The 21957-nt window shown below is 41.7% G+C and overlaps 1 protein-coding gene across 2 annotated transcripts in view; it reads left to right on the top strand.

The window, feature by feature from the left end:
* The window catches only part of AMOT (angiomotin), a 62521-nt gene extending 47363 nt beyond the window's left edge, over positions 1-15158 (top strand). For both annotated transcript variants that reach the window (XM_016198031.2, XM_016198026.2), the window contains 4 exons: positions 7944-8066; positions 9054-9286; positions 10397-11047; positions 11399-15158. In XM_016198031.2, the coding sequence (XP_016053517.2) occupies positions 7944-8066; positions 9054-9286; positions 10397-11047; positions 11399-11496 (1105 nt within the window). In that variant the 3' untranslated portion in view covers positions 11497-15158. The remainder of the gene's footprint in view (positions 1-7943; positions 8067-9053; positions 9287-10396; positions 11048-11398) is intronic.
* The last annotated feature ends 6799 nt before the right edge of the window (positions 15159-21957 follow it).

Genomic DNA, 21957 nt, shown 5'->3' on the forward strand with positions numbered 1-21957 from the left:
AAGTGTGTTTTCTGTCATCTGGTTATGCAGGGACTGAATAACTGTGGGGGAAGAGGGTCAGGGATTTGAAAATGAAAGTTATTTATAAACTTATTGGAATAATAGTTCAGCTTTCTTCAGGAGCCAGAACAATCACAGATGGGATCAGCTGAACGTTTGCACACCTACTTCACCGGAGCCACAGTTCCTTTCACCTAAATGTGTAGGTTTCTTTGTTTAGCCCTCGAACTGGAGTGAAAGGCTCTCCAGAGAAATGCCAGTCAGAAACTAAATGTCACTCAGGAGTGGCTGCTGCCATTTGATAGCTCTGGCTCATCCAAGGTATGCCAAAGGCTATGCTTAACATGAATCCATCCCTGCCCTTTGAGAAGGTCTATATTTGAAGGCTACATTTTCTGTGCCCATGAGTCCATCACATGTAAGTAGTCACATTCTATTTGATAAGGAAGAGAAAGTGGCAGGAGGATTTAAAAAATATTTTTGCTTATTTGCTCCCTTTTCCCATTATAAGCCTTAATATTGATCCTTAGAGGGCACAATGTGCCTATCTAGTTTGTCTGGCTCTCTGCTATTCATAATCATCATTTGGGAAAGAATGAAACAATGACAAAAACTAAATGCAAATCATGAGATGACATGTGTTGTGGAGATATAGACAGAACCTTGGTCTGGAGTTGGGTATTCAAGGTGGCCTATAGCATGTTGCCCCCATTATGGTCTGTATCCAGGAAGTTATTAAGAACCACAGTGTTGCCCTAACTGGTTTGGCTCAGTGGTTAGAGCGCCGGCCGTCAGGCTGAAGGGTCCTGGGTTTGATTCTAGCCAAGGGCACGTACCTCGGTTGCAGCTGGATCCCTGTCCCCAGTCGGGGCACATGTGGGAAGCAACCAATCAACGTGTCTCCTACATCAATTTTTCTGTCTCTCTCCCTTTCACTCTTTCTGATGGAAAAAAATATCCTTGGTGAGGATTTAAAAAAAAGAAGAAAAAAAAGAACCACGGTGTTGTTTTTAACATTCTCCTAAACATGGTGAGCAGGAAGAGTCTGGAAGCACTTGCCAGACTTTGAGCTGGAATGTGTGTGTGGAGGGGGAAGTTCATTCACTTTGTTTTGAGCCTTCTCTTGCCAAATCAGAGGGAGGCCAGTGCTTAAGAGCTGGACTGGTGGTTTGTAAACCTATTTCCAGTTCTCCTGAAAGACATCTTACATTTCTCTGTCTGCCTCCTGATGTCCCCTATAAACCTTAAAGACATTAAAATTGCCTGTGTCTTGACTTTGAATTCCTCATGGACTTAAGTTTACCTGTTTTTGTTTTCTGAGAACAGTGTGCTCAGTACATGCCAGTGTGGCATTAGAATGCACAGAATCCCCAGCTGTGCTACAGGGTGGTCAAGAAGTTTGCAGGTATATTAGAAGCAGAATTAATTCTAATTTTAGCTCCTCGCTCCCAAGAAAACACCTGTGCCCAGCACTTGTTCAGAATTTATTCAGGAAATTCTAACACTTAAAAGGAGATGCAAGGCAGTTTTACTGTCTTTGGGCACAAACTTAGAAAGATATGGCTTATGAAGGTATGCAGTGTGAGAAAATGCTGGAAAGCCAGGGTTCTTAGTCCTGGGAGGTTCATTGCTGAAACTGACTTCAGAGTAAGACTCCAGGTCAAGATGCAGGAAAGAAAGTGAGGAAGTTGTCACTGGGCCTGGTATGAAGAAATGACCCCCCTTCCTTCCTTCCTGGGAAGTTTTGAGTACTAGGGGAAACCCCTTTCAAGTAGAGTTCTTTCCAGAATCTGTTGGCTTCCACAAGGTAAATTTAATTTAAATTGAATTCCTTTAAATCACCAGGTAGAAAGTTGTCACTGTTTTGAGTAAAATGTGTATGCTTATCATTTAATATGGTAAAAAGCAACCAGTTCCCTCCTGGTAGGACACCTTATGATAGCTCCTCAGGCGAATGTTCCATATCTGGACTGTGTGCCTGTTGAATGCCTATTAATCCAATAGGCATTCATTCAATAGAGATTGTTTCCAAATTGCTGTAAAAGGAGAATTGGGCTAGGTGATTCCTTCAGACCCTTCCATTTCTAGAATTATGCTATGTTTACAAAGATAGTACCTCTTAACGCTCTGCCACAGAAATTGGTTTCCTCTTCTTTTTTTTTTTTCTTTAAAAGATTTCAAATTTGGAAGGTAACATTCAAAAAACTATTTCAGAACCTGTGGGCTCTTCTGCCTTCCCTTCCAACATCTCCTGTTCTTCTTTTTCTGTCCAATGGTTTCATGCTCCCTCCTCCAAGCCCAAAATATAGGTATTAACCAAGGTCTGCTCTTTGTCTCTTTTTATGATAAAAGCTTTATACAGGATCCTATTTTCTTCCAAAATAATTTTTAGGTGCCCAGGATATTGGCTGCAGATGGAAAGTGCCCAACATATATTTGAATAAGGGAGGAAGGAAAGAAAAAAGGAAGGAAGGGGAAAGGAAGAATGAAAGAAAGGAGATGATTTCTAATTCTATAATTGAAATTCTGAAATCTAGTGCCCCATTTTAATGGCCTGCTTGGTTTCTACGTATTCTTCTGGTATCTCAAACTTAATATGTTCCCATCATAAGAGCTGGGAACTAACAGGTTGCACAATTAGGAAATGTTTTTTGGATGGTGTTAATGGTAATTGTAGTTTTTTCAATTAAGCTATACTTTACATATTAAAAATCATCCATTTTAAGTGTATGGTTTGATGAATGTTAGTAATTGTATACAATTATGTAGCCACCACCACAATCGTGATAGCGGATACATTCTACAGTGTCTTTGTGCCCCTTTAACTCCATCCCTTCTTCCCATGCATGTCCCAAGACAACTAATCTTTTTGTCATTATAATTTTGCCTTTTCTAGAATGTCATATGAAAGGAGTCATATAGTATGTACTCTTTGATTGACTTCTTTCACTCATCATAATTATTTTGAGATTCATCCAAGTTGATGCACGTATCAGTGGTTTATTCCTTTTATTGCTGAGTAATGTTCCATGGTATGGATTTGCCACAGTTGTTTATCCATCCACTTGATAATGGCTATTTCCATTGTTTCCAGTGTTTGGCCTTTGTGAATAATAAAATACAGATTTAAAAAATATATATCTTTATTGATTTCCTAGAGAGGGATAGAGAGATAAAAACAACAATGATGAGAGAGTCATTGATTGGCTGCCTCCTGCATGCCCCCAACTGAGGATCGAGCCCGCAACCCAGGCATGTGCCCTGACCGGGGATAGAACCCCGATCGCCTGGATCCTGGGTCAACACTAAACTGCTGAGCCACGCCCGGCTGGGCTAAAATACAGATTTTTAACATAAGAATAGACAGCTGTCTTTCTTCAGGTGAGAAGACATATTAGGTAATCTATCTATACTCCTTCCTGCACTTTGATTCTATGAAGCACCTCTTGTCAAAGGGAAAGATGTTAATGCAAGAAATCACATTGAGTATTTACTGTATAAGGTACTCTTCTAAGCACTTTAAAATTATTGCTCATCCTCAAAATAATTCTTTCAGATAAGTACTATTATACATTCTACAAATAAGGAAACTAAGGCACAGCTTAAATAGTTTGCCCAAGGTCACACACAACTAGTAAGAGGCAGAAGAACCAGGATTTAAATCTACATTTTTGACACCTTAGCCACTATACTCTCCTGCCTCCCAGATGCCATGATTTCAAAGATGATGAAATAGGGATTATTACCTGTTCAAGAGTTACTATTTGAAGCTTATTATTTACTCACTTAGAAATATAAATAGCCCTGGCCGGTGCGTCTCAGGTGATTGGATTCTCATCTCATGCACCAAAGGGTCTTGGGTTCGATTCCCAGTCAGGGCACATGCCCAGGTTTTGGGCTCGATCCCCAGTTAGGGTGCATATGGGGGCAACCGATCAATGTTTCTCTCTCATATCAATGTTTCTTTCTCTCTCTCCCTCTTCCTCTCCCTTCCTCTCTCTAAAATCAATAAAAACATGTTCTTGGGTGAGGATTAAAAATATTATAAATAATCACAATAATAGGGCCTATATTACAACTCTGTATTATTGTGTCCCTAAAGATTCCTCTCTAGATGCTTAATATAGATGAAGAAAATTACTACCAAGTATGTGTTCAATCCCAGAAGAACCGAGTTGGCAGTTCAGATTTTTAGGTTCAGTTCACAAACCATGAATTTATTTCTGAAGAGAGCAAAAGGATAAAAAGATAAAACACTTGATTAACCATGTAATTTATGAGTTTACATTTGTTAAATCAGGTTGCTACCTTTCTCAGAATGTGCAAGTTTCCTTTTTAATTCGGGCAAAGTAAATCTGGGAAAGAAGGAAGAAAGGGAAATTAGGAGTTAGAAGCTGGTCACACACATTACACATGTCTACTTTTTCCTTCATCGTAGGCCTTTCTCAGTTTCCATCCTCAGCTTTCTTCCTATTCTACATTGTCTTAGTTACCGTGTTCTGTATTATAGCTTCAAGTAGTAACTCTGACATCTCAAAAATTAAAGTTAGAGCCTGGTCGGGTGTGGCTCAGCAGTTGAGCATTGACCTAGGATCCAGGAGATCGTGATTTGGTTCCTGGTCAGGGCACATGCCAGGGGTTGTGGGCTCGCTCCCCCAGCAGGGGGAGTGCAGGAAGCAGCCAATCAGTGACTCATCATTGATGTTTCTCTCTCTTTCTCCCCCCCTCTCCCCCCTTCCTCTCTCTAAAATCATAAAGATATATTTAAAAAAAATTAAAGTTTGACATTTCAACAACTTTTTGGATATTGTTATATGGCTACTTATAGGACACTTTAACACCAAGGTACCTAAACTCAAAACCCATTATATTGTTTTTGAAAAAAAATCTGCCCTTGGTTTCCTATCTCAGAAAATGAGTAGCATGCCATCTTTTTTAGTCATTTGAATTATAAACAACAAAGTTCTCATCCTTCTCACACCCTAGTACACAAATTTTGACAGTCCCCAAGTTCTAGTAGCTCTGCCTCCTATAGTCTGTTCCCATCTCCCTGTTCCCTTCACTGGTTCCTGTTTTCAGTATCTCTTGCTGGGATTATTACAATATAACCTTTCTGCCTGGTCTGCCTGTGTCTAGTATTATTGCTCCTCTGATGCCTACATCACATTTCAGCAAGAGATAACGCTCTCGTCCTAACACACAGCTGGGATCATTGCATTCCCCTCGAAAAGCTCTAATTATTTTCAGTGCCGATTGGAGTAAAGCCCAAACTCATTTCTGTAATAATTAATTATTAACTATTTTGTTCTCCCTTACAAGTTTTCTGCAGTCAGGAACTAGTCTTATCCTTGTCTAGCCACTCTCCAACCCCCTAGTAACTTCAAACACAGCTGTACTCATGGTTGAGTTTACATAGTACATAAACCAAAGGATGCTACCTGTATGAAAAGATAGATAGACTTGAAGTTTAAAAGGTTACTTGATATTTTAATTAGGAGGTCATGGGTGACATTCTAGAAAGCAATGGAAGTAACATGATGGGGATAACTTGGCTGGAGAAAGGAAGGAGAGAGAAGAAGACTGGAGAGAGAGTTTCTAGAAGCTGTTTACTTCAGAATTGGAGATGAGGGGTGGCAAATTCAGGGATATAGGATTTGGAATTTTCAGGTTGCATTTTCAAGCCCAGCATCTCTCTACTGATATGCTTAAGAATCTTCTTACAGTATTGGAAGTTAGCAGGTCAAGTTGCTCCTACAAACACTGTGCTTGCTTGCTTTTGCCTAAGCCATTGGCTTAGTAGCCCATCTTCTAGAAAGGAGATTGATGTTGAAGGCTGTCCTGGCAGCTTTATAGGAATTCACTAAGTGCCCCACATTTTCAGGCTCCATTCCTGAGGAGCTCACAGTGTCCATATCAATTAGCTGGCAGGGCTCTGAGTCCCCCAAATGGTCTTTTATGCAATGAATATGGCAGTAAGCCAGCACTGGCTCCCCCAGTGACCAACCATATGCTCAAGTTCCCAGTGTCCATAGATACCAGGCACTTTTTAGGGAGGTCTGGCTCTGAAGCTTCAGTGATCACATTGGAGCTCTGTACTGCAGGAAATGCCTCCAGGATTATACCAAGAGCTGGAATTCTTTCAACTCAGACTCTCTCCAATGTTATTCTCCTTCTACCTATGCTTTTCTCTCCTAATAATAGATAACTTTGTTGAGTGTTTTTACTGTGTATGGCACTATATATCTTTCATGCATACTTCAATTTTATCCCTTAAAGATCCCATGAGATACAGGGACGATTATTATTTCCATTTTGCATACGAGGAGACTGAGGCTTATAGCAAGTAACTGACTTCCTGAGCTCATATAGTTTGTTAGTGGCAGCGTACTTGGGAAGGCTTGGACTTGACCCTGGTGTGGTCTATAGTCAGAACCCGTGCTCTCAACCTCTATACAATGCCACTTCTTCCTGGGTACTTTGGAACTCCACGGCCATTCCCAGTAGGACTTCAAGCAAGTGAACTGCTCTAAAGCAAGTGTAGAATTCTGAGATGCTAAAATATTTTGAATTTAGCAAATGATGAGAGCCATTGTAGTCCTTCCTCTTCTTGCTCTCCAATTATTTCCCAATTCAAATAAGTCCTTTCTACCTTGCATATAAGGCGCAAATGTTTTGGGGAACAGCATTTATGTAGAAGCACACCAAAATTTCCCAACTTTGATACCAACTTTCTGCCTCTTCATTCCATTGCCCCTTGGCTCTCATCTGCACTCATCACAATCTCTAAGCTAAGAGAACACAGCTAGCTGCCAGCAGAAAATATGCCTGGAGTTCTCCCACAGGTCGGTGTTCTAATAGGAAATAAAATGAAGCAGCGCCAGTTCATTGTTTTCCCAGCCTATTGTCTGATTTCCTTTAAGAGCAATATAATTGCATCAATATTCTTCCTAATCTCTTTTCTTTCCCTCCAAATTACTCAAATAAGATCCAGTAGTCTTCATTCCCTATCCTCTTTCTCTACCTCTAGTTGTGAATGAACTAAAGGAAGATGTAATGACCTCACTTATCAACAGAATAAAGGATTCCCTTGTTTTTCACTTCTGCTAATTAGACATCAGCCTTACCCATGGCTAGACTCTCTTCTTTTTTCTCTCTCCCTCTCCCTCTCTCTCTCCTTCTCTCTCTATCTCTCTCTCTCCCCTTATTAATTAATCTTTAAGTCAATGGCTTGAGACACTTTCAGGTGGAACATGATGGTCCCTCATGCAGTTGGGACTCTGGCAAGAGAACAATTAGTTGGGGGAGACTCAGTGGTTGGAACCAGAATGTTTCATATTCAGGTTAGATAGGAATCACATGGCACTGACTCAAAGGCCCTGCTTCTCACTTAGCTCACATGCCCTACCAATTGACATGTCTATAGTTTGTTTCTAGCACTCAGGTTAGTTAATGCTATTCATCTGTAGCAATAGCTCTTTAGTACGTTTTGGATGAAGTTCTCTGACCTCATTCAAAATCTGTCTTTTTTTTTTCATTTTATGATTGTTGTGAGAATAAAGTGGAAATATATAATATCTTATATGTAATATAAATAATATAAAGTGGAAATATAAATATTCTCCTATTGCTTGGCTGTAATCTTAAAACCAGAAGGTTTTGGAAGGATGTCTGCTTGGTTTTGAAGGCAAACCTGTGCACACCTCTCATAGAATCCCTCACTGACTTTTGCAGAGACTTCCAGGCCAGTAACCTCTTCTAGCTTGGAAAGCTGGAGTTTCTTATCTTGAAAGCTCTTATCAGTAAGTCACCGAGAAACTAATCATTCCTAAGAAGTTTGATTTCAGTTTAGGGCTTTCCCAGCAATATCTTTGACTTAGGAAGGGGATAGGATTTATTGATTTTTGCTGCCCTCTCATTATCGTTACTGCCATTTTCCTTCCCAGGGACACAACAGTCATCAGCCACTCTCCTAACACCAGCTATGACACAGCTCTAGAAGCTCGCATCCAGAAGGAAGAGGAAGAAATCTTGATGGCCAACAAGCGTTGCCTTGATATGGAGGGCAGGTAAAATGTTGACCCGGACCCTAGTGGATCTGAAAAGTTGGTATGAAGACCAGATATGTCAGTAGGAAAGGGCAAGCATCTTCATTCACAACTGGGAAACCTGGTAATGTAGACTCCCCCACCTCTACACTCCTGCCAGCCTGTTACTTAGGACTTGAGATGCAATGACCTTTGCCTTGATCAGCCCCACTCACTGTGGAATTCCAAGTCATGTTGCTTTTCCCATTGGCCCTGGTAATTGCTTTCCATCTGCCTTCTGCCAAAACTGCACTCTGGGGTATTTGCACTCTGGGGTATTCTTTCTAGCACTGTACCTCAACCCTGTTATACTGCAGAGTGTTCAGTAAAAGAACATCCACTTATGCTGTACCTGATGTCTCTTATAAACTCATAATCACTTACTTATTACCTGAAGGTTGTGGCCCATTTATAGAAGTTCTCATCTTCTCACTGATTTCATTTCTGTTGACTCAGATTCTTTACTACAGCACCCACTATGTCAGTTTACTCTCATATACAGCCTTCTTTTCACAAATATTTTACTTTGGCTTCCTAAAATTTAAGCATCAACTCCTAGATGCTCTGCTCTATCCATCTGGGTGTGCAGAAAGGCATTTTTAAAAAATATATATTTATTGATTTCAGAGAGAGGAAGGGAAACAGAGAGAGAGAGAGAGAGAAACATCGGTGATTGATCGGCTGCCTCCTGCACGCCGCCCCCCACTGGGGATTGAGCCCGAAACCTGAGCACATGCCCTGACTAAGAATCGAACCATGATCTCCTGGATCCTAGATCGATGCTTAACTGCTGAGCCACACCAGCCGGGCAGAAAGGCATATTTTAAAAAATGGAGCACACTGTCCCTTGATTTACAACTCAGAAATAACTGCACCACCCCTTAGTCAAAAAGATAATAGAAGCTCAAGTCCATGTAGGCAGTAAGGTCAGAACAAGGTCTTTATATGTTCTTTGTCTTTGACTCCTAGGATTAAGACCCTCCATGCTCAGATTATTGAGAAGGATGCCATGATCAAAGTACTACAGCAGCGTTCCCGGAAGGAACCTAGTAAGACGGAGCAGCTGTCATCCATGCGACCAGCAAAGTCTCTGATGTCCATTTCAAATGCTGGATCAGGCTTGCTTTCCCATGCTTCCACCCTGACTGGCACCCCCATTGTGGAAGAGAAGCGGGATGACAAGAGCTGGAAGGGGAGCCTAGGTAATGACAATAAATAAGGAAGGTTAAAGTGATATATTTAAAGAGAGCCATGACTTAAATATGTGCCCACACAGCAAGGGATAGGCATGATGCTCCAGATTCTAGAGAGGAAGATATAGCAGTTTGGGTCCTCCTGAGAGGCTAGCTGCATATTAGGAGCTCCACCACGTTGTGAAGTCTCACCGAGAGAACATTGGTTGAAGCCAAGGCCTTAGAAGATAAGAATCCTGTTCTATTTGGATGGGAAGGAAAATAACTTGTTTTTTCTATAAGGGTCTCAGATTTGGCCTTTACCCTGTGGGACCTTTTGTTCAAATCCCATATAGCCTTCATGCCATTAAAATTTTCAAAATCCCAGCTTTTTCTATGTTTTTTTCTCCCATAAAATTCAAAGACTAGTTAAGCTAAATGGAGTTGGGTGGCAGGCTTTTGTTACCAGAATGTTCTGAGATGAGAATAGAATGTACTTTTTAATATCTTCCCGGTCCATTCCTTCCCCTCTAATCAAAACCCCAGAAGTATTTGGAATACCATGAAGCGCATTGTTAGAGCCTAAGGATGCAAGCTGTGTGCATTTTAATTTTAGCTCTTTTGTTGCTTCTAATACCTTTCTTGGTTTTCTGACACTTGCATGTCCTTTAGTTAGAGTAGGCACTTTGGGGACGATGGTTATGCTTAGAACCTTAGATCACACAGTTATTAGCACACATGTGTGACTGCAGACTTCTTCCACCCATCCTTTCCAGCTGTCTAGTAATGGATAGTGTTAGTTGTAAGTGGAACCAAGTAGAATCATTCTGACAGTTCAGCGGGAATCAATCACCATTGGAAAAATAAATCAAAACACATACCTAGGACACTTAAAGGTTTAATACAATGTTCTGGGGCTTGGCAAATGGGAACCAGAAGGGATCTACCAAGTCTGAAAGAAACTTCTAGCTCTGATGGGAGGTGCCTGACAAACTGATTTGTGGGTTCACATGAGGACAAAGTAAAGAATTTAGACCCATTCATATTTCTCCTGGACCTCTACAAGGAAGAAGAGGTCATGAGATGTCTATATTTGAATAAAGTATAGTTTTCTAACCTCTTTCCCCCTTCCCTTTGTAGGTATTCTCCTGGGTGGAGACTACCGTGCTGAGTCTGTCCCTTCTACACCCTCGCCAGTGCCGCCCTCAACTCCCCTGCTCTCAGCTCACTCTAAGACAGGCAGCCGAGACTGCAGCACCCAAACGGAACGGGGAACTGAACCAAACAAAACTGCAGCTGTTACTCCAATCTCTCTTCCTGCTGCAGTGGCCACTGCTGCCGCCATCACTGCCAATGCTGCCACCAACACCACCACCATGGTAGCTGCTGCTCCAGTGGCTGCTGCTGCTGCCACTGCTGTCTCATCTCCAGCAACTACTGCAGCTGTTTGTCCAGCTGCTGCTGTGCAGATTCCAGCTGCTGCCTCTGCTGTTGCTGCTACTGTTGCTCCTGCTGCTGCCGCTGCTGTTCAGGTTGCTCCAGCTGCTCCCATTCTGGTTCCAGCTCTGGCTCCAACTCCGGTTCCAGCTCCAGCAGCAGCTCAGGCTTCTGCTCTAGCTCAAACTCAGACACCAACTCCATCTCAGGCTGCAGCTGTGTCTCCAGCTCCAGCTCCAGCTCCAACTCCAGCTCCAGCTCTGGCTCCTGCTGAGGCTCCTGCAACTCCAACTGCCGCTCCTGGACCACAGCGTTTGTCTATACCAAATTTGACCTGTAATCCAGATAAGACAGGTACTAATGCTCAACCAGGTAGCTTTTGATTCTGCCCTCAACTGCAGATTTGTTTGTTGGTGCCTGTTGTTTGGGCATAGGTGGTCATTTGGAGGGAGGTTTTTCATATTCTAAAGGAGATTAATCAGAAAAGATAAGGGCAGAGTCTGTAAATGACACTAGGATGGGAACAAGGATGAGTGGAGGCCGTTCTCCCAGTAGAAGTAAATAAATGCTCAAGTGAACAAGGTGGTGGCAAGCATGTCTCACTTGGCCATTGGCTTCATAGGGGCTTTAAAAGTTGTCCATTTCTAGAAATTTGTGTTTTTTACACTGTCCTTAAGTGTTTTCTAACCCCTTATTTCTATTTAGATGGTCCTATTTTCCACTCCAATACTCTGGAAAGAAAAGCTGCTGTTCAGATCCTGGGACAAGAGCCTGATGCAGAAATGGTGGAATATCTCATTTAAATGGCCTAATCGAGAGCTGCAATTTATCAGCAAGAATGCTCTTAATCATTTTTTTTTCCTTTTGTTGTTCTTATTTTGAGGGTGAGGACAAGGGTTTGGGGGAATGTTTTTTAAAGGGACTTTTTATTGAAACATTATAGTACTTAGGTAATGCCATAAGAACTCCAGTCTATTTTGGTACATGAGAGAGTACCTCTAAAGACAAATCAATCAGAATGTGCTCTAAAGGTTATTGTTTGGATTTATACAAATGCTCAGACTGTTACTAGCTGGATATTCACCAATGTTTTCAATGTGCTTAAATTTGTTTAGCATTTCTATATTCCAGATCATTTTTTATTGAAGAGCACAGTATGTTTGGAAGACAGTGTGTAAAAGGTAGTTCAGAAGTTGGAAGCCGGAGAGAATTTGCATGTGTGCTGCTCTGTAGAGTTACCATCTAGGCAGCATCCAGAGAGAGAGAGAGAGCTCTTGCCTCGGGCTCATGAAAGGGAATAGTTCTTGGAGCCTTGTAGACTGGAGGAAAGCTAGGGAGCATTGGTGTGGGGAAGGGTGCTGGAGCTAATGTTCCCTTCCAATTTCCCAGCTACCCTGTGCCAGGGGATTGCTTTTCTCTTCATTTCAGTGGTGCTTTGGAAGTTGATTCTTTTGGTTCCCTCTTGGAGGTTCATACATTCATATATATACTCTGGAATAATTTATGCATTTGGGTAATTAATATATTGCTTTCAGCTGCTAGGAGAGTAAATTAGCTGAAGCTTCCTCTGTCTTAGAGAGTGAGACCATCAGAGGCCTTGATGGAGAGCTGCATGAGGTACTTGCTGAATGTAGGCCTTTGTCGTCTGTTTCTGCCCATGAACAGCTTGCTTGCCTTTCCTGAGACCAATCTGCTTAGTGTCTATTTCTTCTTCAGCACAAATTCACTGGCTGTGTCACCAGTCTCAAATTGCCAATCATTTGAGAAACGAGGAAGCACTTTTGGTGACAGGTTGAAGGCTTTGAATTTCTGGTGACTACTTTGAAATAACTCATTTTGTTTTCCCAAATTCTTAGATGTATTTGACTATCACCTCCAAGGGATTAGCATCAGGAGCCCCAAGTACTATGCTGCTCTTGGATGAGAGGTGGGCTGTAGCAATGTTCTCAGCTCCTTCTTCTCATGGCTAGTGACTCCACCTTAGAATACTTTTGGAAAGCAGCAGGAAGTGTACATGCGGGCAGGGACCAAAGAGGCCATGGCTCCTAGCTTTGCCTATGGGCTGCCTCCAGGAACACAGAAGGGCTGCCTATTGCCACAGGTCTCTGCTCTGTGTCATTTACCCTTCATTAAGATGATAAATCCACTGTCGATGTCATTAATACCAGTTTTCAGGGGTATGGGGGGAGGCGAGGGGAGCGGGAGTGTTATGTAAGGGTGGGGGGTAGAGTTTTGGGGATATGTTAGTTAGAAAGCAGATTAATAGAAGAGTAGGCCTCATATATTACATTGTGAGGCATAGTGGCTGGAAGGAACTTTAACAATACAATCCCCTACCCTGGCATTTTAGTGATGAGGAATCTGAGACCTGGAGTGTTTAAGTGACTTTTTCAAGATCCCACAACACAGTTTTCCACTCTGCCAAATACCATGCTTACTTTGGGAAACCGTTATGTACAAAAAGCCCCCTTTTAAGAAAAGGTGTCTTCACAGTCAAGGGCACATGCATTTTGTAAAATGTCCCTGGCTTGAGTAGTTTGTGCAGGGCTCTGAGTTCCTATCTTGCCTCTCCTGCAGTGCCTTTTCTCTTTCCTAATTCTGATTTCAATATGGAGTCACATGGAACATCTGCCCTGAAATATAAACCTCACTTCTTCTCTTGTTAGGAGATTGGCTGTCTTGGATCATCTTACAGGGTTCCTCTGCAAGTATAGGAATGGTCTATTTCACAGTATTCTTGTGTCATTCCTAATTCCCTTCCAAAGGAATTATTTTGTGTGTGGGGAAGGAAGAGATAAGAGGGAAAGGGATGTGATTTGTCAGCAAGTCTTGGCATTTTTAATAATGAAGTGATTATCCTACACATTAGTCCTCAGTTATTAAGTGAATCCCAAATAGAAATTAAAAGTGCAGTTGTATTAATACTCATTCATACTGCCCTTTATACATAGGAGAAATATAACTCAAATAGTAAAATCAACAGGTATCAAACTTCAGGACTGCTACTTTATCTAAACACATAAATAACTACAAAAACAAACCTTTCATTTACTCCTTTCATGGTTATAACATATTGCCAGCATTTTCAATAGCTCTGGGAGCCATGGTTTTAATTACATTCTGTAAGGTGACAGATGTCATACATTCCACACTGTGTGGCAGCCATCTCTTTAAGCTCATGTATTTTTGGGAAAGGAGAAAGTTCTTAGTTAAGTATTATTTTGAATTTTCTACATCTCTGCCCCGTCACACCAGAGGAATTCCCTTTTGGCTTAGTTTTTAATCCCAGGTAATTTGCTAAAATAAATTGTACATCTAAGAGATGGAAGAAGTCCATGTCAGTGTATTATGTTTACGAAGGAGGTAGATTAAGCCTTTCTAGAAGATCTCTAATAGGTGTCATTTTTAAAATTCAGGTTTATGGGAGAAATCTCAAGGTAGCCACCTTTTCACAATTGTGTGGATGTAACACTTCGAGGATCTTTCTGGACTCCTACCTATCTATGCATTTTACTGGCACCTCAGAACAGGAGGATGACCTTGTTGTCTTAACTTGGACTGCATGGTGGTCTCTGGGGACCTTCTAAGTCAGTTGCACTTCAGTGTCCCACGTACAGAAAAATTTCATTAGAACAAACTTTACTTGTTATAAAATTCTTATTAACAATTTTTTTTTTATTAAAAGTAGCTTGAGCTTTCTTATAAAATCATTGTTGATTTTGTTTTAATGAAGGATTTGTTTTCAGTGCTGCTTTTGAGTTTCAGGATAAGAGGATAGCAGGAACCTCAAATACCTGCCATCATCTGCCATAGGAAACACTGAGAGACCCATCACATTCTCTTTTCCTTGTTACGAAGTTGGGTGTTTACAACAATTGGAAAATGAACAAACTTCCTATGCAGACTACTTTTTATGAAGAGCCTAAACACTAATAATGTGGCAACTTAAGGTGTATACATATGCACTAACTTTCATAAATTATATTCTCCTGTCTGTTAGCCATACAATCTCCTGTTATCTCAATTGCTCATTCACATATGGAATTTGTTACTTAAAATGTGTACATTTTTACTGAACATGTTTTCAAAGGAAGGCATCAGCTATGGGCTAATTGCCACCAATTTCAGCCTGGCATGATCCTTGGAATATATCTTCCAAGTGCCATCCATCATCAGTAGGACCAGTGTCGGGAATTTTTTTCTGGTAGCAACAATGGGTTACATGAAGCCTTCAAACCTCCTTCCGGTCTCCCTTATGATTAATGGCATGTGTTTGTAAAATGGGTAGCTGGGGTTGGCAGATGGCTAGAGAAGAATCACCTTTGATTTGAAATGTATGTGGCCCCATAATGATTAAGACCTCATTCTGTAATCAACTGAGCTAGTTCCAATAAAATTAAGCAGGTTTGAATCCACTCTGTGCCTATCTTTTCACTAACAATAAAGTTAGCTATTTTAAAATGTAGTACTGTGTGGAAAATGCTTTGGTGTTTACCTGATAGATGTTTTATTTGAGCTTGTACCAGTGATTACTTTCAACCTGGTATGCAGTGAAATTGCTTTTCCAGGGCAGAATGCAGCAGAATTTGCATTTGCTTAAATATGGAATGTGATTATAAAGTATTAAGACAACACCACTGACCACATCGGTTTCTTTAAATATTCAGGCAGCATATATTAAAAACTTTGCATCTTTTTATCTCCTGGTTCCAAGGGATAAAATGATGGCCACCCTAAACAGAACCCTTCATTTGGTTAGCATTTTGGAAGGCCCCTTGATATTCCTTTTGTACCCTTGTTCTTATGCCAATTCATCAGTTTTGGTTGAAGGAGCTTGTTATTAAAAGCAAATCAATACCACAAACAAATTGGCTCTTTTCACTGAAAATGTTAAAGCTGCCTTTACACTGCTGTCCCTATGTCTCCTGTTTACCACTGAGTCCCAGCCTGACTGGGAGACAAGATCCCCACAGGCTTGGAAATGACTGACACTTTCTCAGTGCAATAGGCTTGGCCGGTGTTTCAAAATTAATGGAGAGAGGGTAAAGAATTCATCCTAAATTATACTTTTTATTAAGTTGGACTGCATTTCTCTCCATACTTACGATGAGCACTTTGAAAAGTGAAAGCCCACTCCTCTTTTTCAGGGCAAAGAAGATGGTCTCAAGTTAACCACACCTTACAAAGTTTTCTGAAATATTCCTTTCAGATATATATTGTGCCTGATTCTAAATCAACAGTTATTTGTAGGAAGAATAACCGAGTGTTCCTCCCAAAGATCACTCCGTAGGAGACTTTCCAGATATTATCCAGTATTATAACTGATCTGATTATCTGTGTGGTACTTCATCTTCCTCCCTATGGGTCCACCCTACTGTGATAAGTGATTTGCACAGTCTATGAGTTGCACTGTTGCAGAAACAAACACCTCCTGCTTCCCACCTTCTCCACTTCCATCTTATCCCAGGAAGGTTTTTATTGGACAAAAAAGAGTATAAGTGATTTGGTCTTAGAACACTTTCTACATTTATTGGCAGTCACCCTGGTATTTGAGTGAAGACCCCTGAGTGCCTTAGCTTACAAAAAGGAAAATGTTCACAACCCCAGAATTTCATACCACATCACAAATACTCACTCCTCAGATGTGTTTTGGCTCCCATGTTTTTGTCATTTGCCTTTGCCTTGACCAATGGTTTCAGACATGCATGAGTTGTTGAATAACTACATATTACATGTCATTATGCAAAAGGCCCTGAAGCTTAAAAAAATACAGTCCATGATTCTGGTTTATTAGAGAAAACTGCACACACATGCACATGCATTTAAAATTCATTGTGATAGATGAAAAAGTTTGAACAAGATACAGAAAAAATGCAAAGAAGGATGGCACAGAGTAGGTGTGGGGGGACTGAGTTGAGCTTTGAAGGATGTGTAGGTGTTGAAATGGTGAACTAGGAGATGAGGACAAACATTCCATCCAGAAGTAATAATATGTGCAAAGGCAATCTCATATCAGACTTGCAATCAAATGAAGACTGTTTCCAAGATCAAAGGCACTAGAGAACCACATGAATTTTAATGTCCTCTTAATGGAAACTTACAAACTCACTCAGGTGGTAGAACATACTGGTCCAGAAGTCAAAAGAACATGGAGTTCTAGCCCTAAGTCTGCTGCTAAGCAGACATTCATACCTGGACAAGTTCCTTAAGATCAGAGAGGTTTATCAATAAAATAAGGATAAGTAACCTATCCCTATAAACCTCATGGAGAGGGGACAAGAGAGCTTCACAAAGTGAGAATATAAAAAGATGCCAGTCAAAACAATGGGCTGAATCTATAACGAAATTGTTTCTATTTTTTTTTTAATTAATGAAAATTTCAAACATACACAAAAACAGAATGGTGTAAGGCACTTCTATATGTCCATTGCTGGGCTTCGACAATTATTATCAACTTACCAATGCTTGGCTCATCTTGTTTCATTTATCACCACTACCCATTCACCCTACAGTGTTTTTTAAAAATTTATTGTTGAAAGTATTACAGGTGTCCCATTCCCCCCCCCCCAATTGACCCCCTCCACCTCACTCCCACCCTCTCCCCAGACCTTCACCTCGTTATTGTCTGTGTCCATGGGTTATGCATATATGCATATAACTTCTTTGGTTAATTTCTTCCCACCCCCCACCCCCCTTCCCTCTTTCCTCTGAAATAAGATCATCTGTTGCCTGCGTCAACGTCTCTGGATCTATTTAGTTCGTCAGATTCTTTTCTTCATTAGCTTCTTCTTAAAGAAGAACCTTCAACATTTCCTGTAGTGCTGGTCTGGTGGTGGTGAACTCCTTTAGCCTTTTCTTACCTGTGAAGCTCTTTATCTGACCTTCAGTTCTAAATGACAGCTTTGCTGGGTAGAGCAATCTTGGTTGCAGTTTCACGTTTTTCATCATTTTGAGAATTTCTTGCCACTCCTTTCTGGCCTGCAAAGTTTCTGTTGAGAAATCAGCTGACAGTCATATGGGTGCTCCCTTGTAGGTAACTAATTGCTTTTCTCTTGCTGCTTTTAAGATTCTCTCTTTGTCTTTAACCTTTGGCATTTTAATTATGATGTGTCTTGCTGTGGGCCTCTTTGGGTTCCTCTTGTTTGGGACCCTCTGTGCTCCCTGGACTTGTAAGTCTATTTCTTTCCCCAGGTAGGGGAAGTTTTCTGTAATTATTTTTTCAAGTAGGTTTTCAACTTCTTGCTCTCATTCTTCTCCTTCTGTCACCCCAATAATACGAATATTGGGCCTCCTGAAGTTGTCCCAGAGGCTCCTTATACTATCCTCATATTTCTGGATTCCTTTTTCTTTTTGCTCTTCTGATTGGGTGTATTTTGTTTCCTCATGTTCCAAATTGCTGATTTGATTCTCAGCGTCCTCCACTCTACTGTTGATTCCCTGTAAATTATTCTTCATTTCAGTTCCTGTAGCCTTCATTTCAAATTGGTACTTTATTATGTCATCGATTTTCTCAGTTATTTTCGTCATACGCTTACTAATATGGTTGAGCATCCTTATAAAAAAAATTTTGAACTCTGTTAGCTTGCTTGGATCTATTTCATTTAGTTCTTCTTCTAGAGATTTCTTCTGTTCTTTCCTTTGTGACGTGTTTCTTTGCCTCCACATTTTGGCTGCTTCCTGGTGTTTGTTTCTATGTATTAGGTAGAGCTGCTATGTCTCCTGGAACTTGTAGAGTGGCTTTGTGTAATAGGTGTCCTATAGGGTCCAGTGGCTCAGCCTCCTCAGTCACCTGAGCTGGGCCTTCTAGGTGCTCCCCTGTGTGGGCTGTGTGCACTGTCCTGTTATAGCTGATCCTTGGTTGCTGTTGGCATCACTGGGAGGAATTGACCCCTAGGCCAATCGGCTGTGAGGACCAGCTGCAACCACAGCCAAAGAGCTGCTGTGCTGGAGACACCCCTATGGAGCAGGATTTACTTCAGTGGAGGTTTGGTGTTCACCAAGTGCGCCCCTTGAATGTGCCACTTGTGCATGTGGTAGTGTTGTAATCCAGTGTGGTCAAGCCTGACCACCAGGTGCACTGTCTCTGGGGCCTCCTGGAAGGTGCAAAGTCAGCCCCTGCCAGTGCCTTGCCTGGAGCCACCCATCATGAGCTACACAGGAAACTGCAGTTTGCTGCTACTTGTGCTGGGCTTGGAGGTGTCCAAGAGAGGCCAAGCTATGAACCAATGCAGGCTGTCACTAGTTCCAGGCCTGGGACCACTTATCAAGATGTATGGGACACGCTGCTGCTTGTTTGAGAGATTTTAGGAAAGTCCTAAGCATGGGGCTTGAGAGGCCACTTGCACAGAAAAGCCACTGGAATTGGCCTGGATGGGCTTGTAAGTAGGGAGGGGCGGGGCCTCTGGGAATCACCGGGGTGGGGCCAAAGGTGTGAGTCAGGTGCTGGTGATTCAAATATGACTCCTGCCTGCGGGCTGTGTGGGGGGAGGACTCACCAAAGGAGCAATGGCCTCTGCCAGCTCTTCTGCCTGGGAGGAAGCTGCCCCTCGACCTCTTGCTCCGATTTCAGGCAAGTTAGTTCCTCCCCGAGTGTCCCAGTTTCCTTTCAAGCTGCTCCCTGGCACTGGGGCTCAAAGGGAGTGTGTCTGAGTGTGTGCATGGGCTCTTTAAGAGGAGTTGCCTGGGGCTCCCGCACCCTCCTCGACCCTCAGCCACAGTTTCCACTGGTTTTCACAGCCCAAAGTTGTGGGACTTCTCTTCCTGGCCCTGGAGCCCTTGGCTGGGGGCCTGATGTAGGGCTGGATCCCCTCCTCTGGGAAACCTCCACCACCGAGATATCCCTCTCAGGTTTAAACTGTGGCACCGGGTGTGGGCCCACGGCCGTGCCTCTGCAATTCAGCCCCGATCTACCTGCGTCTCCTCCCCTCCTACCAGTCTTGATGCTTCTTCAGTTCCCTCCTTGTAGGGCTCCTGTTAAGCCAGATTTCAGGAGGTTCTGAGTGATGGTTGTTCTGTATTTTAGTTGTAATTTTTATGTGGTTGTGGGAGGCAGCAGGTACAGTTGCTACCTACACTGCCGTCTTGTTTCCTCCCCACCCTATAGTATTTTGAAGCACATCCCAGACAGCATTTCATCCAGAAAGATTTCAGTATTCATATATATAAAATATTTTTTATAATGATAAATGTGAAATGCTACTCCCAGAACCAAAATATATAACCCACCATCCAAACAAAATGATAGCATGTTTGTGCTCTGGTGCTTACAAAGCATTTTTTTTAAATCCACACTCCTGCCTTGAACCAAAACCTACTGTCTCAACTACGGAGGGATTTATTGTTCCACAACCCACATATCAAAGGGGAAGATATTTTCTCTAAAGGCTCTCTAGTGCAGGCTCTAAGCTATTTTTCCTCCTCCATTTGGTCATCCAACTGTTTCTTGTTTTCTCTCATCAACTGATTTGGTCACTATCCCAAGCTTTTCGCCCTTGAATCACAGTTGCCCACTCCAGTCCCAAATGACCCAATAAGCATCGTGGCCTATCAAGTTCATTGACCTCTCTAACTCTACTGACCTCCACATCCACTCCACTTCAGCCTGCTGTTCTCATCACGTAGAACTGCTCCACCATGGAAATCACATATACCAGTACCCCACTGTCTGGCCACAGTCTCCCATCTTCCCAGTTCTCCTACTCTGATCCTGTTTGCCCTTTGACTTCTGAGAGACCTCAAGTCTCTTAATGCCCCATTTCTTCCTAGGTTTTTAGCCCTGACCTACCTGATCTGACCTCATGCTCAAGTACCTGAACCCTCAAATCATTCATATCCCTTAAAACCTCAACCATTCATCACAAGCCAGAAACTCATGAATCATCCTTGAAACCTCCTTCTCCTTTATAGTCTATCTGTCACTGATCCTAACAAAATAAGTTGCAAAACCCATTCACTACTTTCTAATTCTGTTTTAAGCTAACATCTTTCACCTAAACTATTTCAATAACATATTCACCTAACTTGATCTGACTCTAACTTGTTCTATGCTTTATTATGTTTATTCAGAAACAAATATAATTAATACCATCTCATGCCCCTGCTTAAAATTTTCCAAAAGCTTCCCATTGCAATGAGAATAAAATGGGGCCACAAGGGGTGAAACAACTAACTCAAAGTTTGATAGTTGTGGATTTGAAACAAACCCAGGTAGCTAGGACTCTTGTTACAGTAGAATTATCATGCCTTGTTCTAAGTATTTTCTTTATCTTAGATTTACAACATGCTATTGCTATGGCATCATTATTTTCTCTGTTTTTAACCTAGAACAATACTTCTTCTTCTATTTTTTTTTTAATGTCTTTATTGATTTCAGAGAGAGGAAGGGAGATGGAAAGAGAGAGGTAGAAACATCAATAAGTCATTGATCGGCTGCCTCCTGCATGCCCCAACCGGAGATCGAGCCTGAAACCCAGGCATGTGCCCTGACTTGGGAATCAAACTGCGATCTCTTGGATTCTAGGTCAATGCTCAACCACTGAGCCACACCTGGCCGGGCTAGATCAGTACTTCTTGAAGTCTTATCCAAACCATCCGTATTGAAATCGCTTCAGGTATTTATACAATGTGTGCTCTGTTGCTTTGCCCCTAGAGAAGCTTATCCTGTCATTCCAGTGTAAAGCCTGGAAATTTGCATTGTAACAAGCTCCCCAGGAGGTTTTGATGCACTTTATTCTGAGACTTTGAGAAACACAGACCAAGGATTTCCTGGCATTTATCTTACTTCTTGTCCCCTCTCCGGTTCCCCTGCTACATAATAGACTCCCAACTGCACATAGTTAAATGAGTAAGTCCAGTTTGGACATTGGCTATCACACACATCCTAACTTCAGTAGGCAGCCATTTTATTTTCTTCATTAATCCTTAGTACATATGGTGAAATACTTGCCTATTCTCCCCAAATATGACTTTTCCCCCTCACCCAGATATGGCTCTTACGTGGTTGAATTTACTGCTCTGATCAAGCAAGTCATGTTGTTACTTACTTTTGTTACTGGTTTACTTTACATGGTTTACAGTCCTTGAGACAACCACAACCATATTTATGATCGTGGCCAGCTCTTTTAGCTCCAATGAATGTTCTGTAATATGAGGTCACTGGATTATGATCTCTAATATCCCTTCTGGCTCTTACATTCTTTGATTACATGAGACTGAATATTACCTCTGAGATCAGAAATTCTTTCACATAGATCCAAAATTGGCTA

Source organism: Miniopterus natalensis, chromosome X, assembly GCF_054644295.1.
Source record: "Miniopterus natalensis isolate mMinNat1 chromosome X, mMinNat1.hap1, whole genome shotgun sequence".
Lineage (NCBI taxonomy): Eukaryota > Metazoa > Chordata > Mammalia > Chiroptera > Miniopteridae > Miniopterus > Miniopterus natalensis.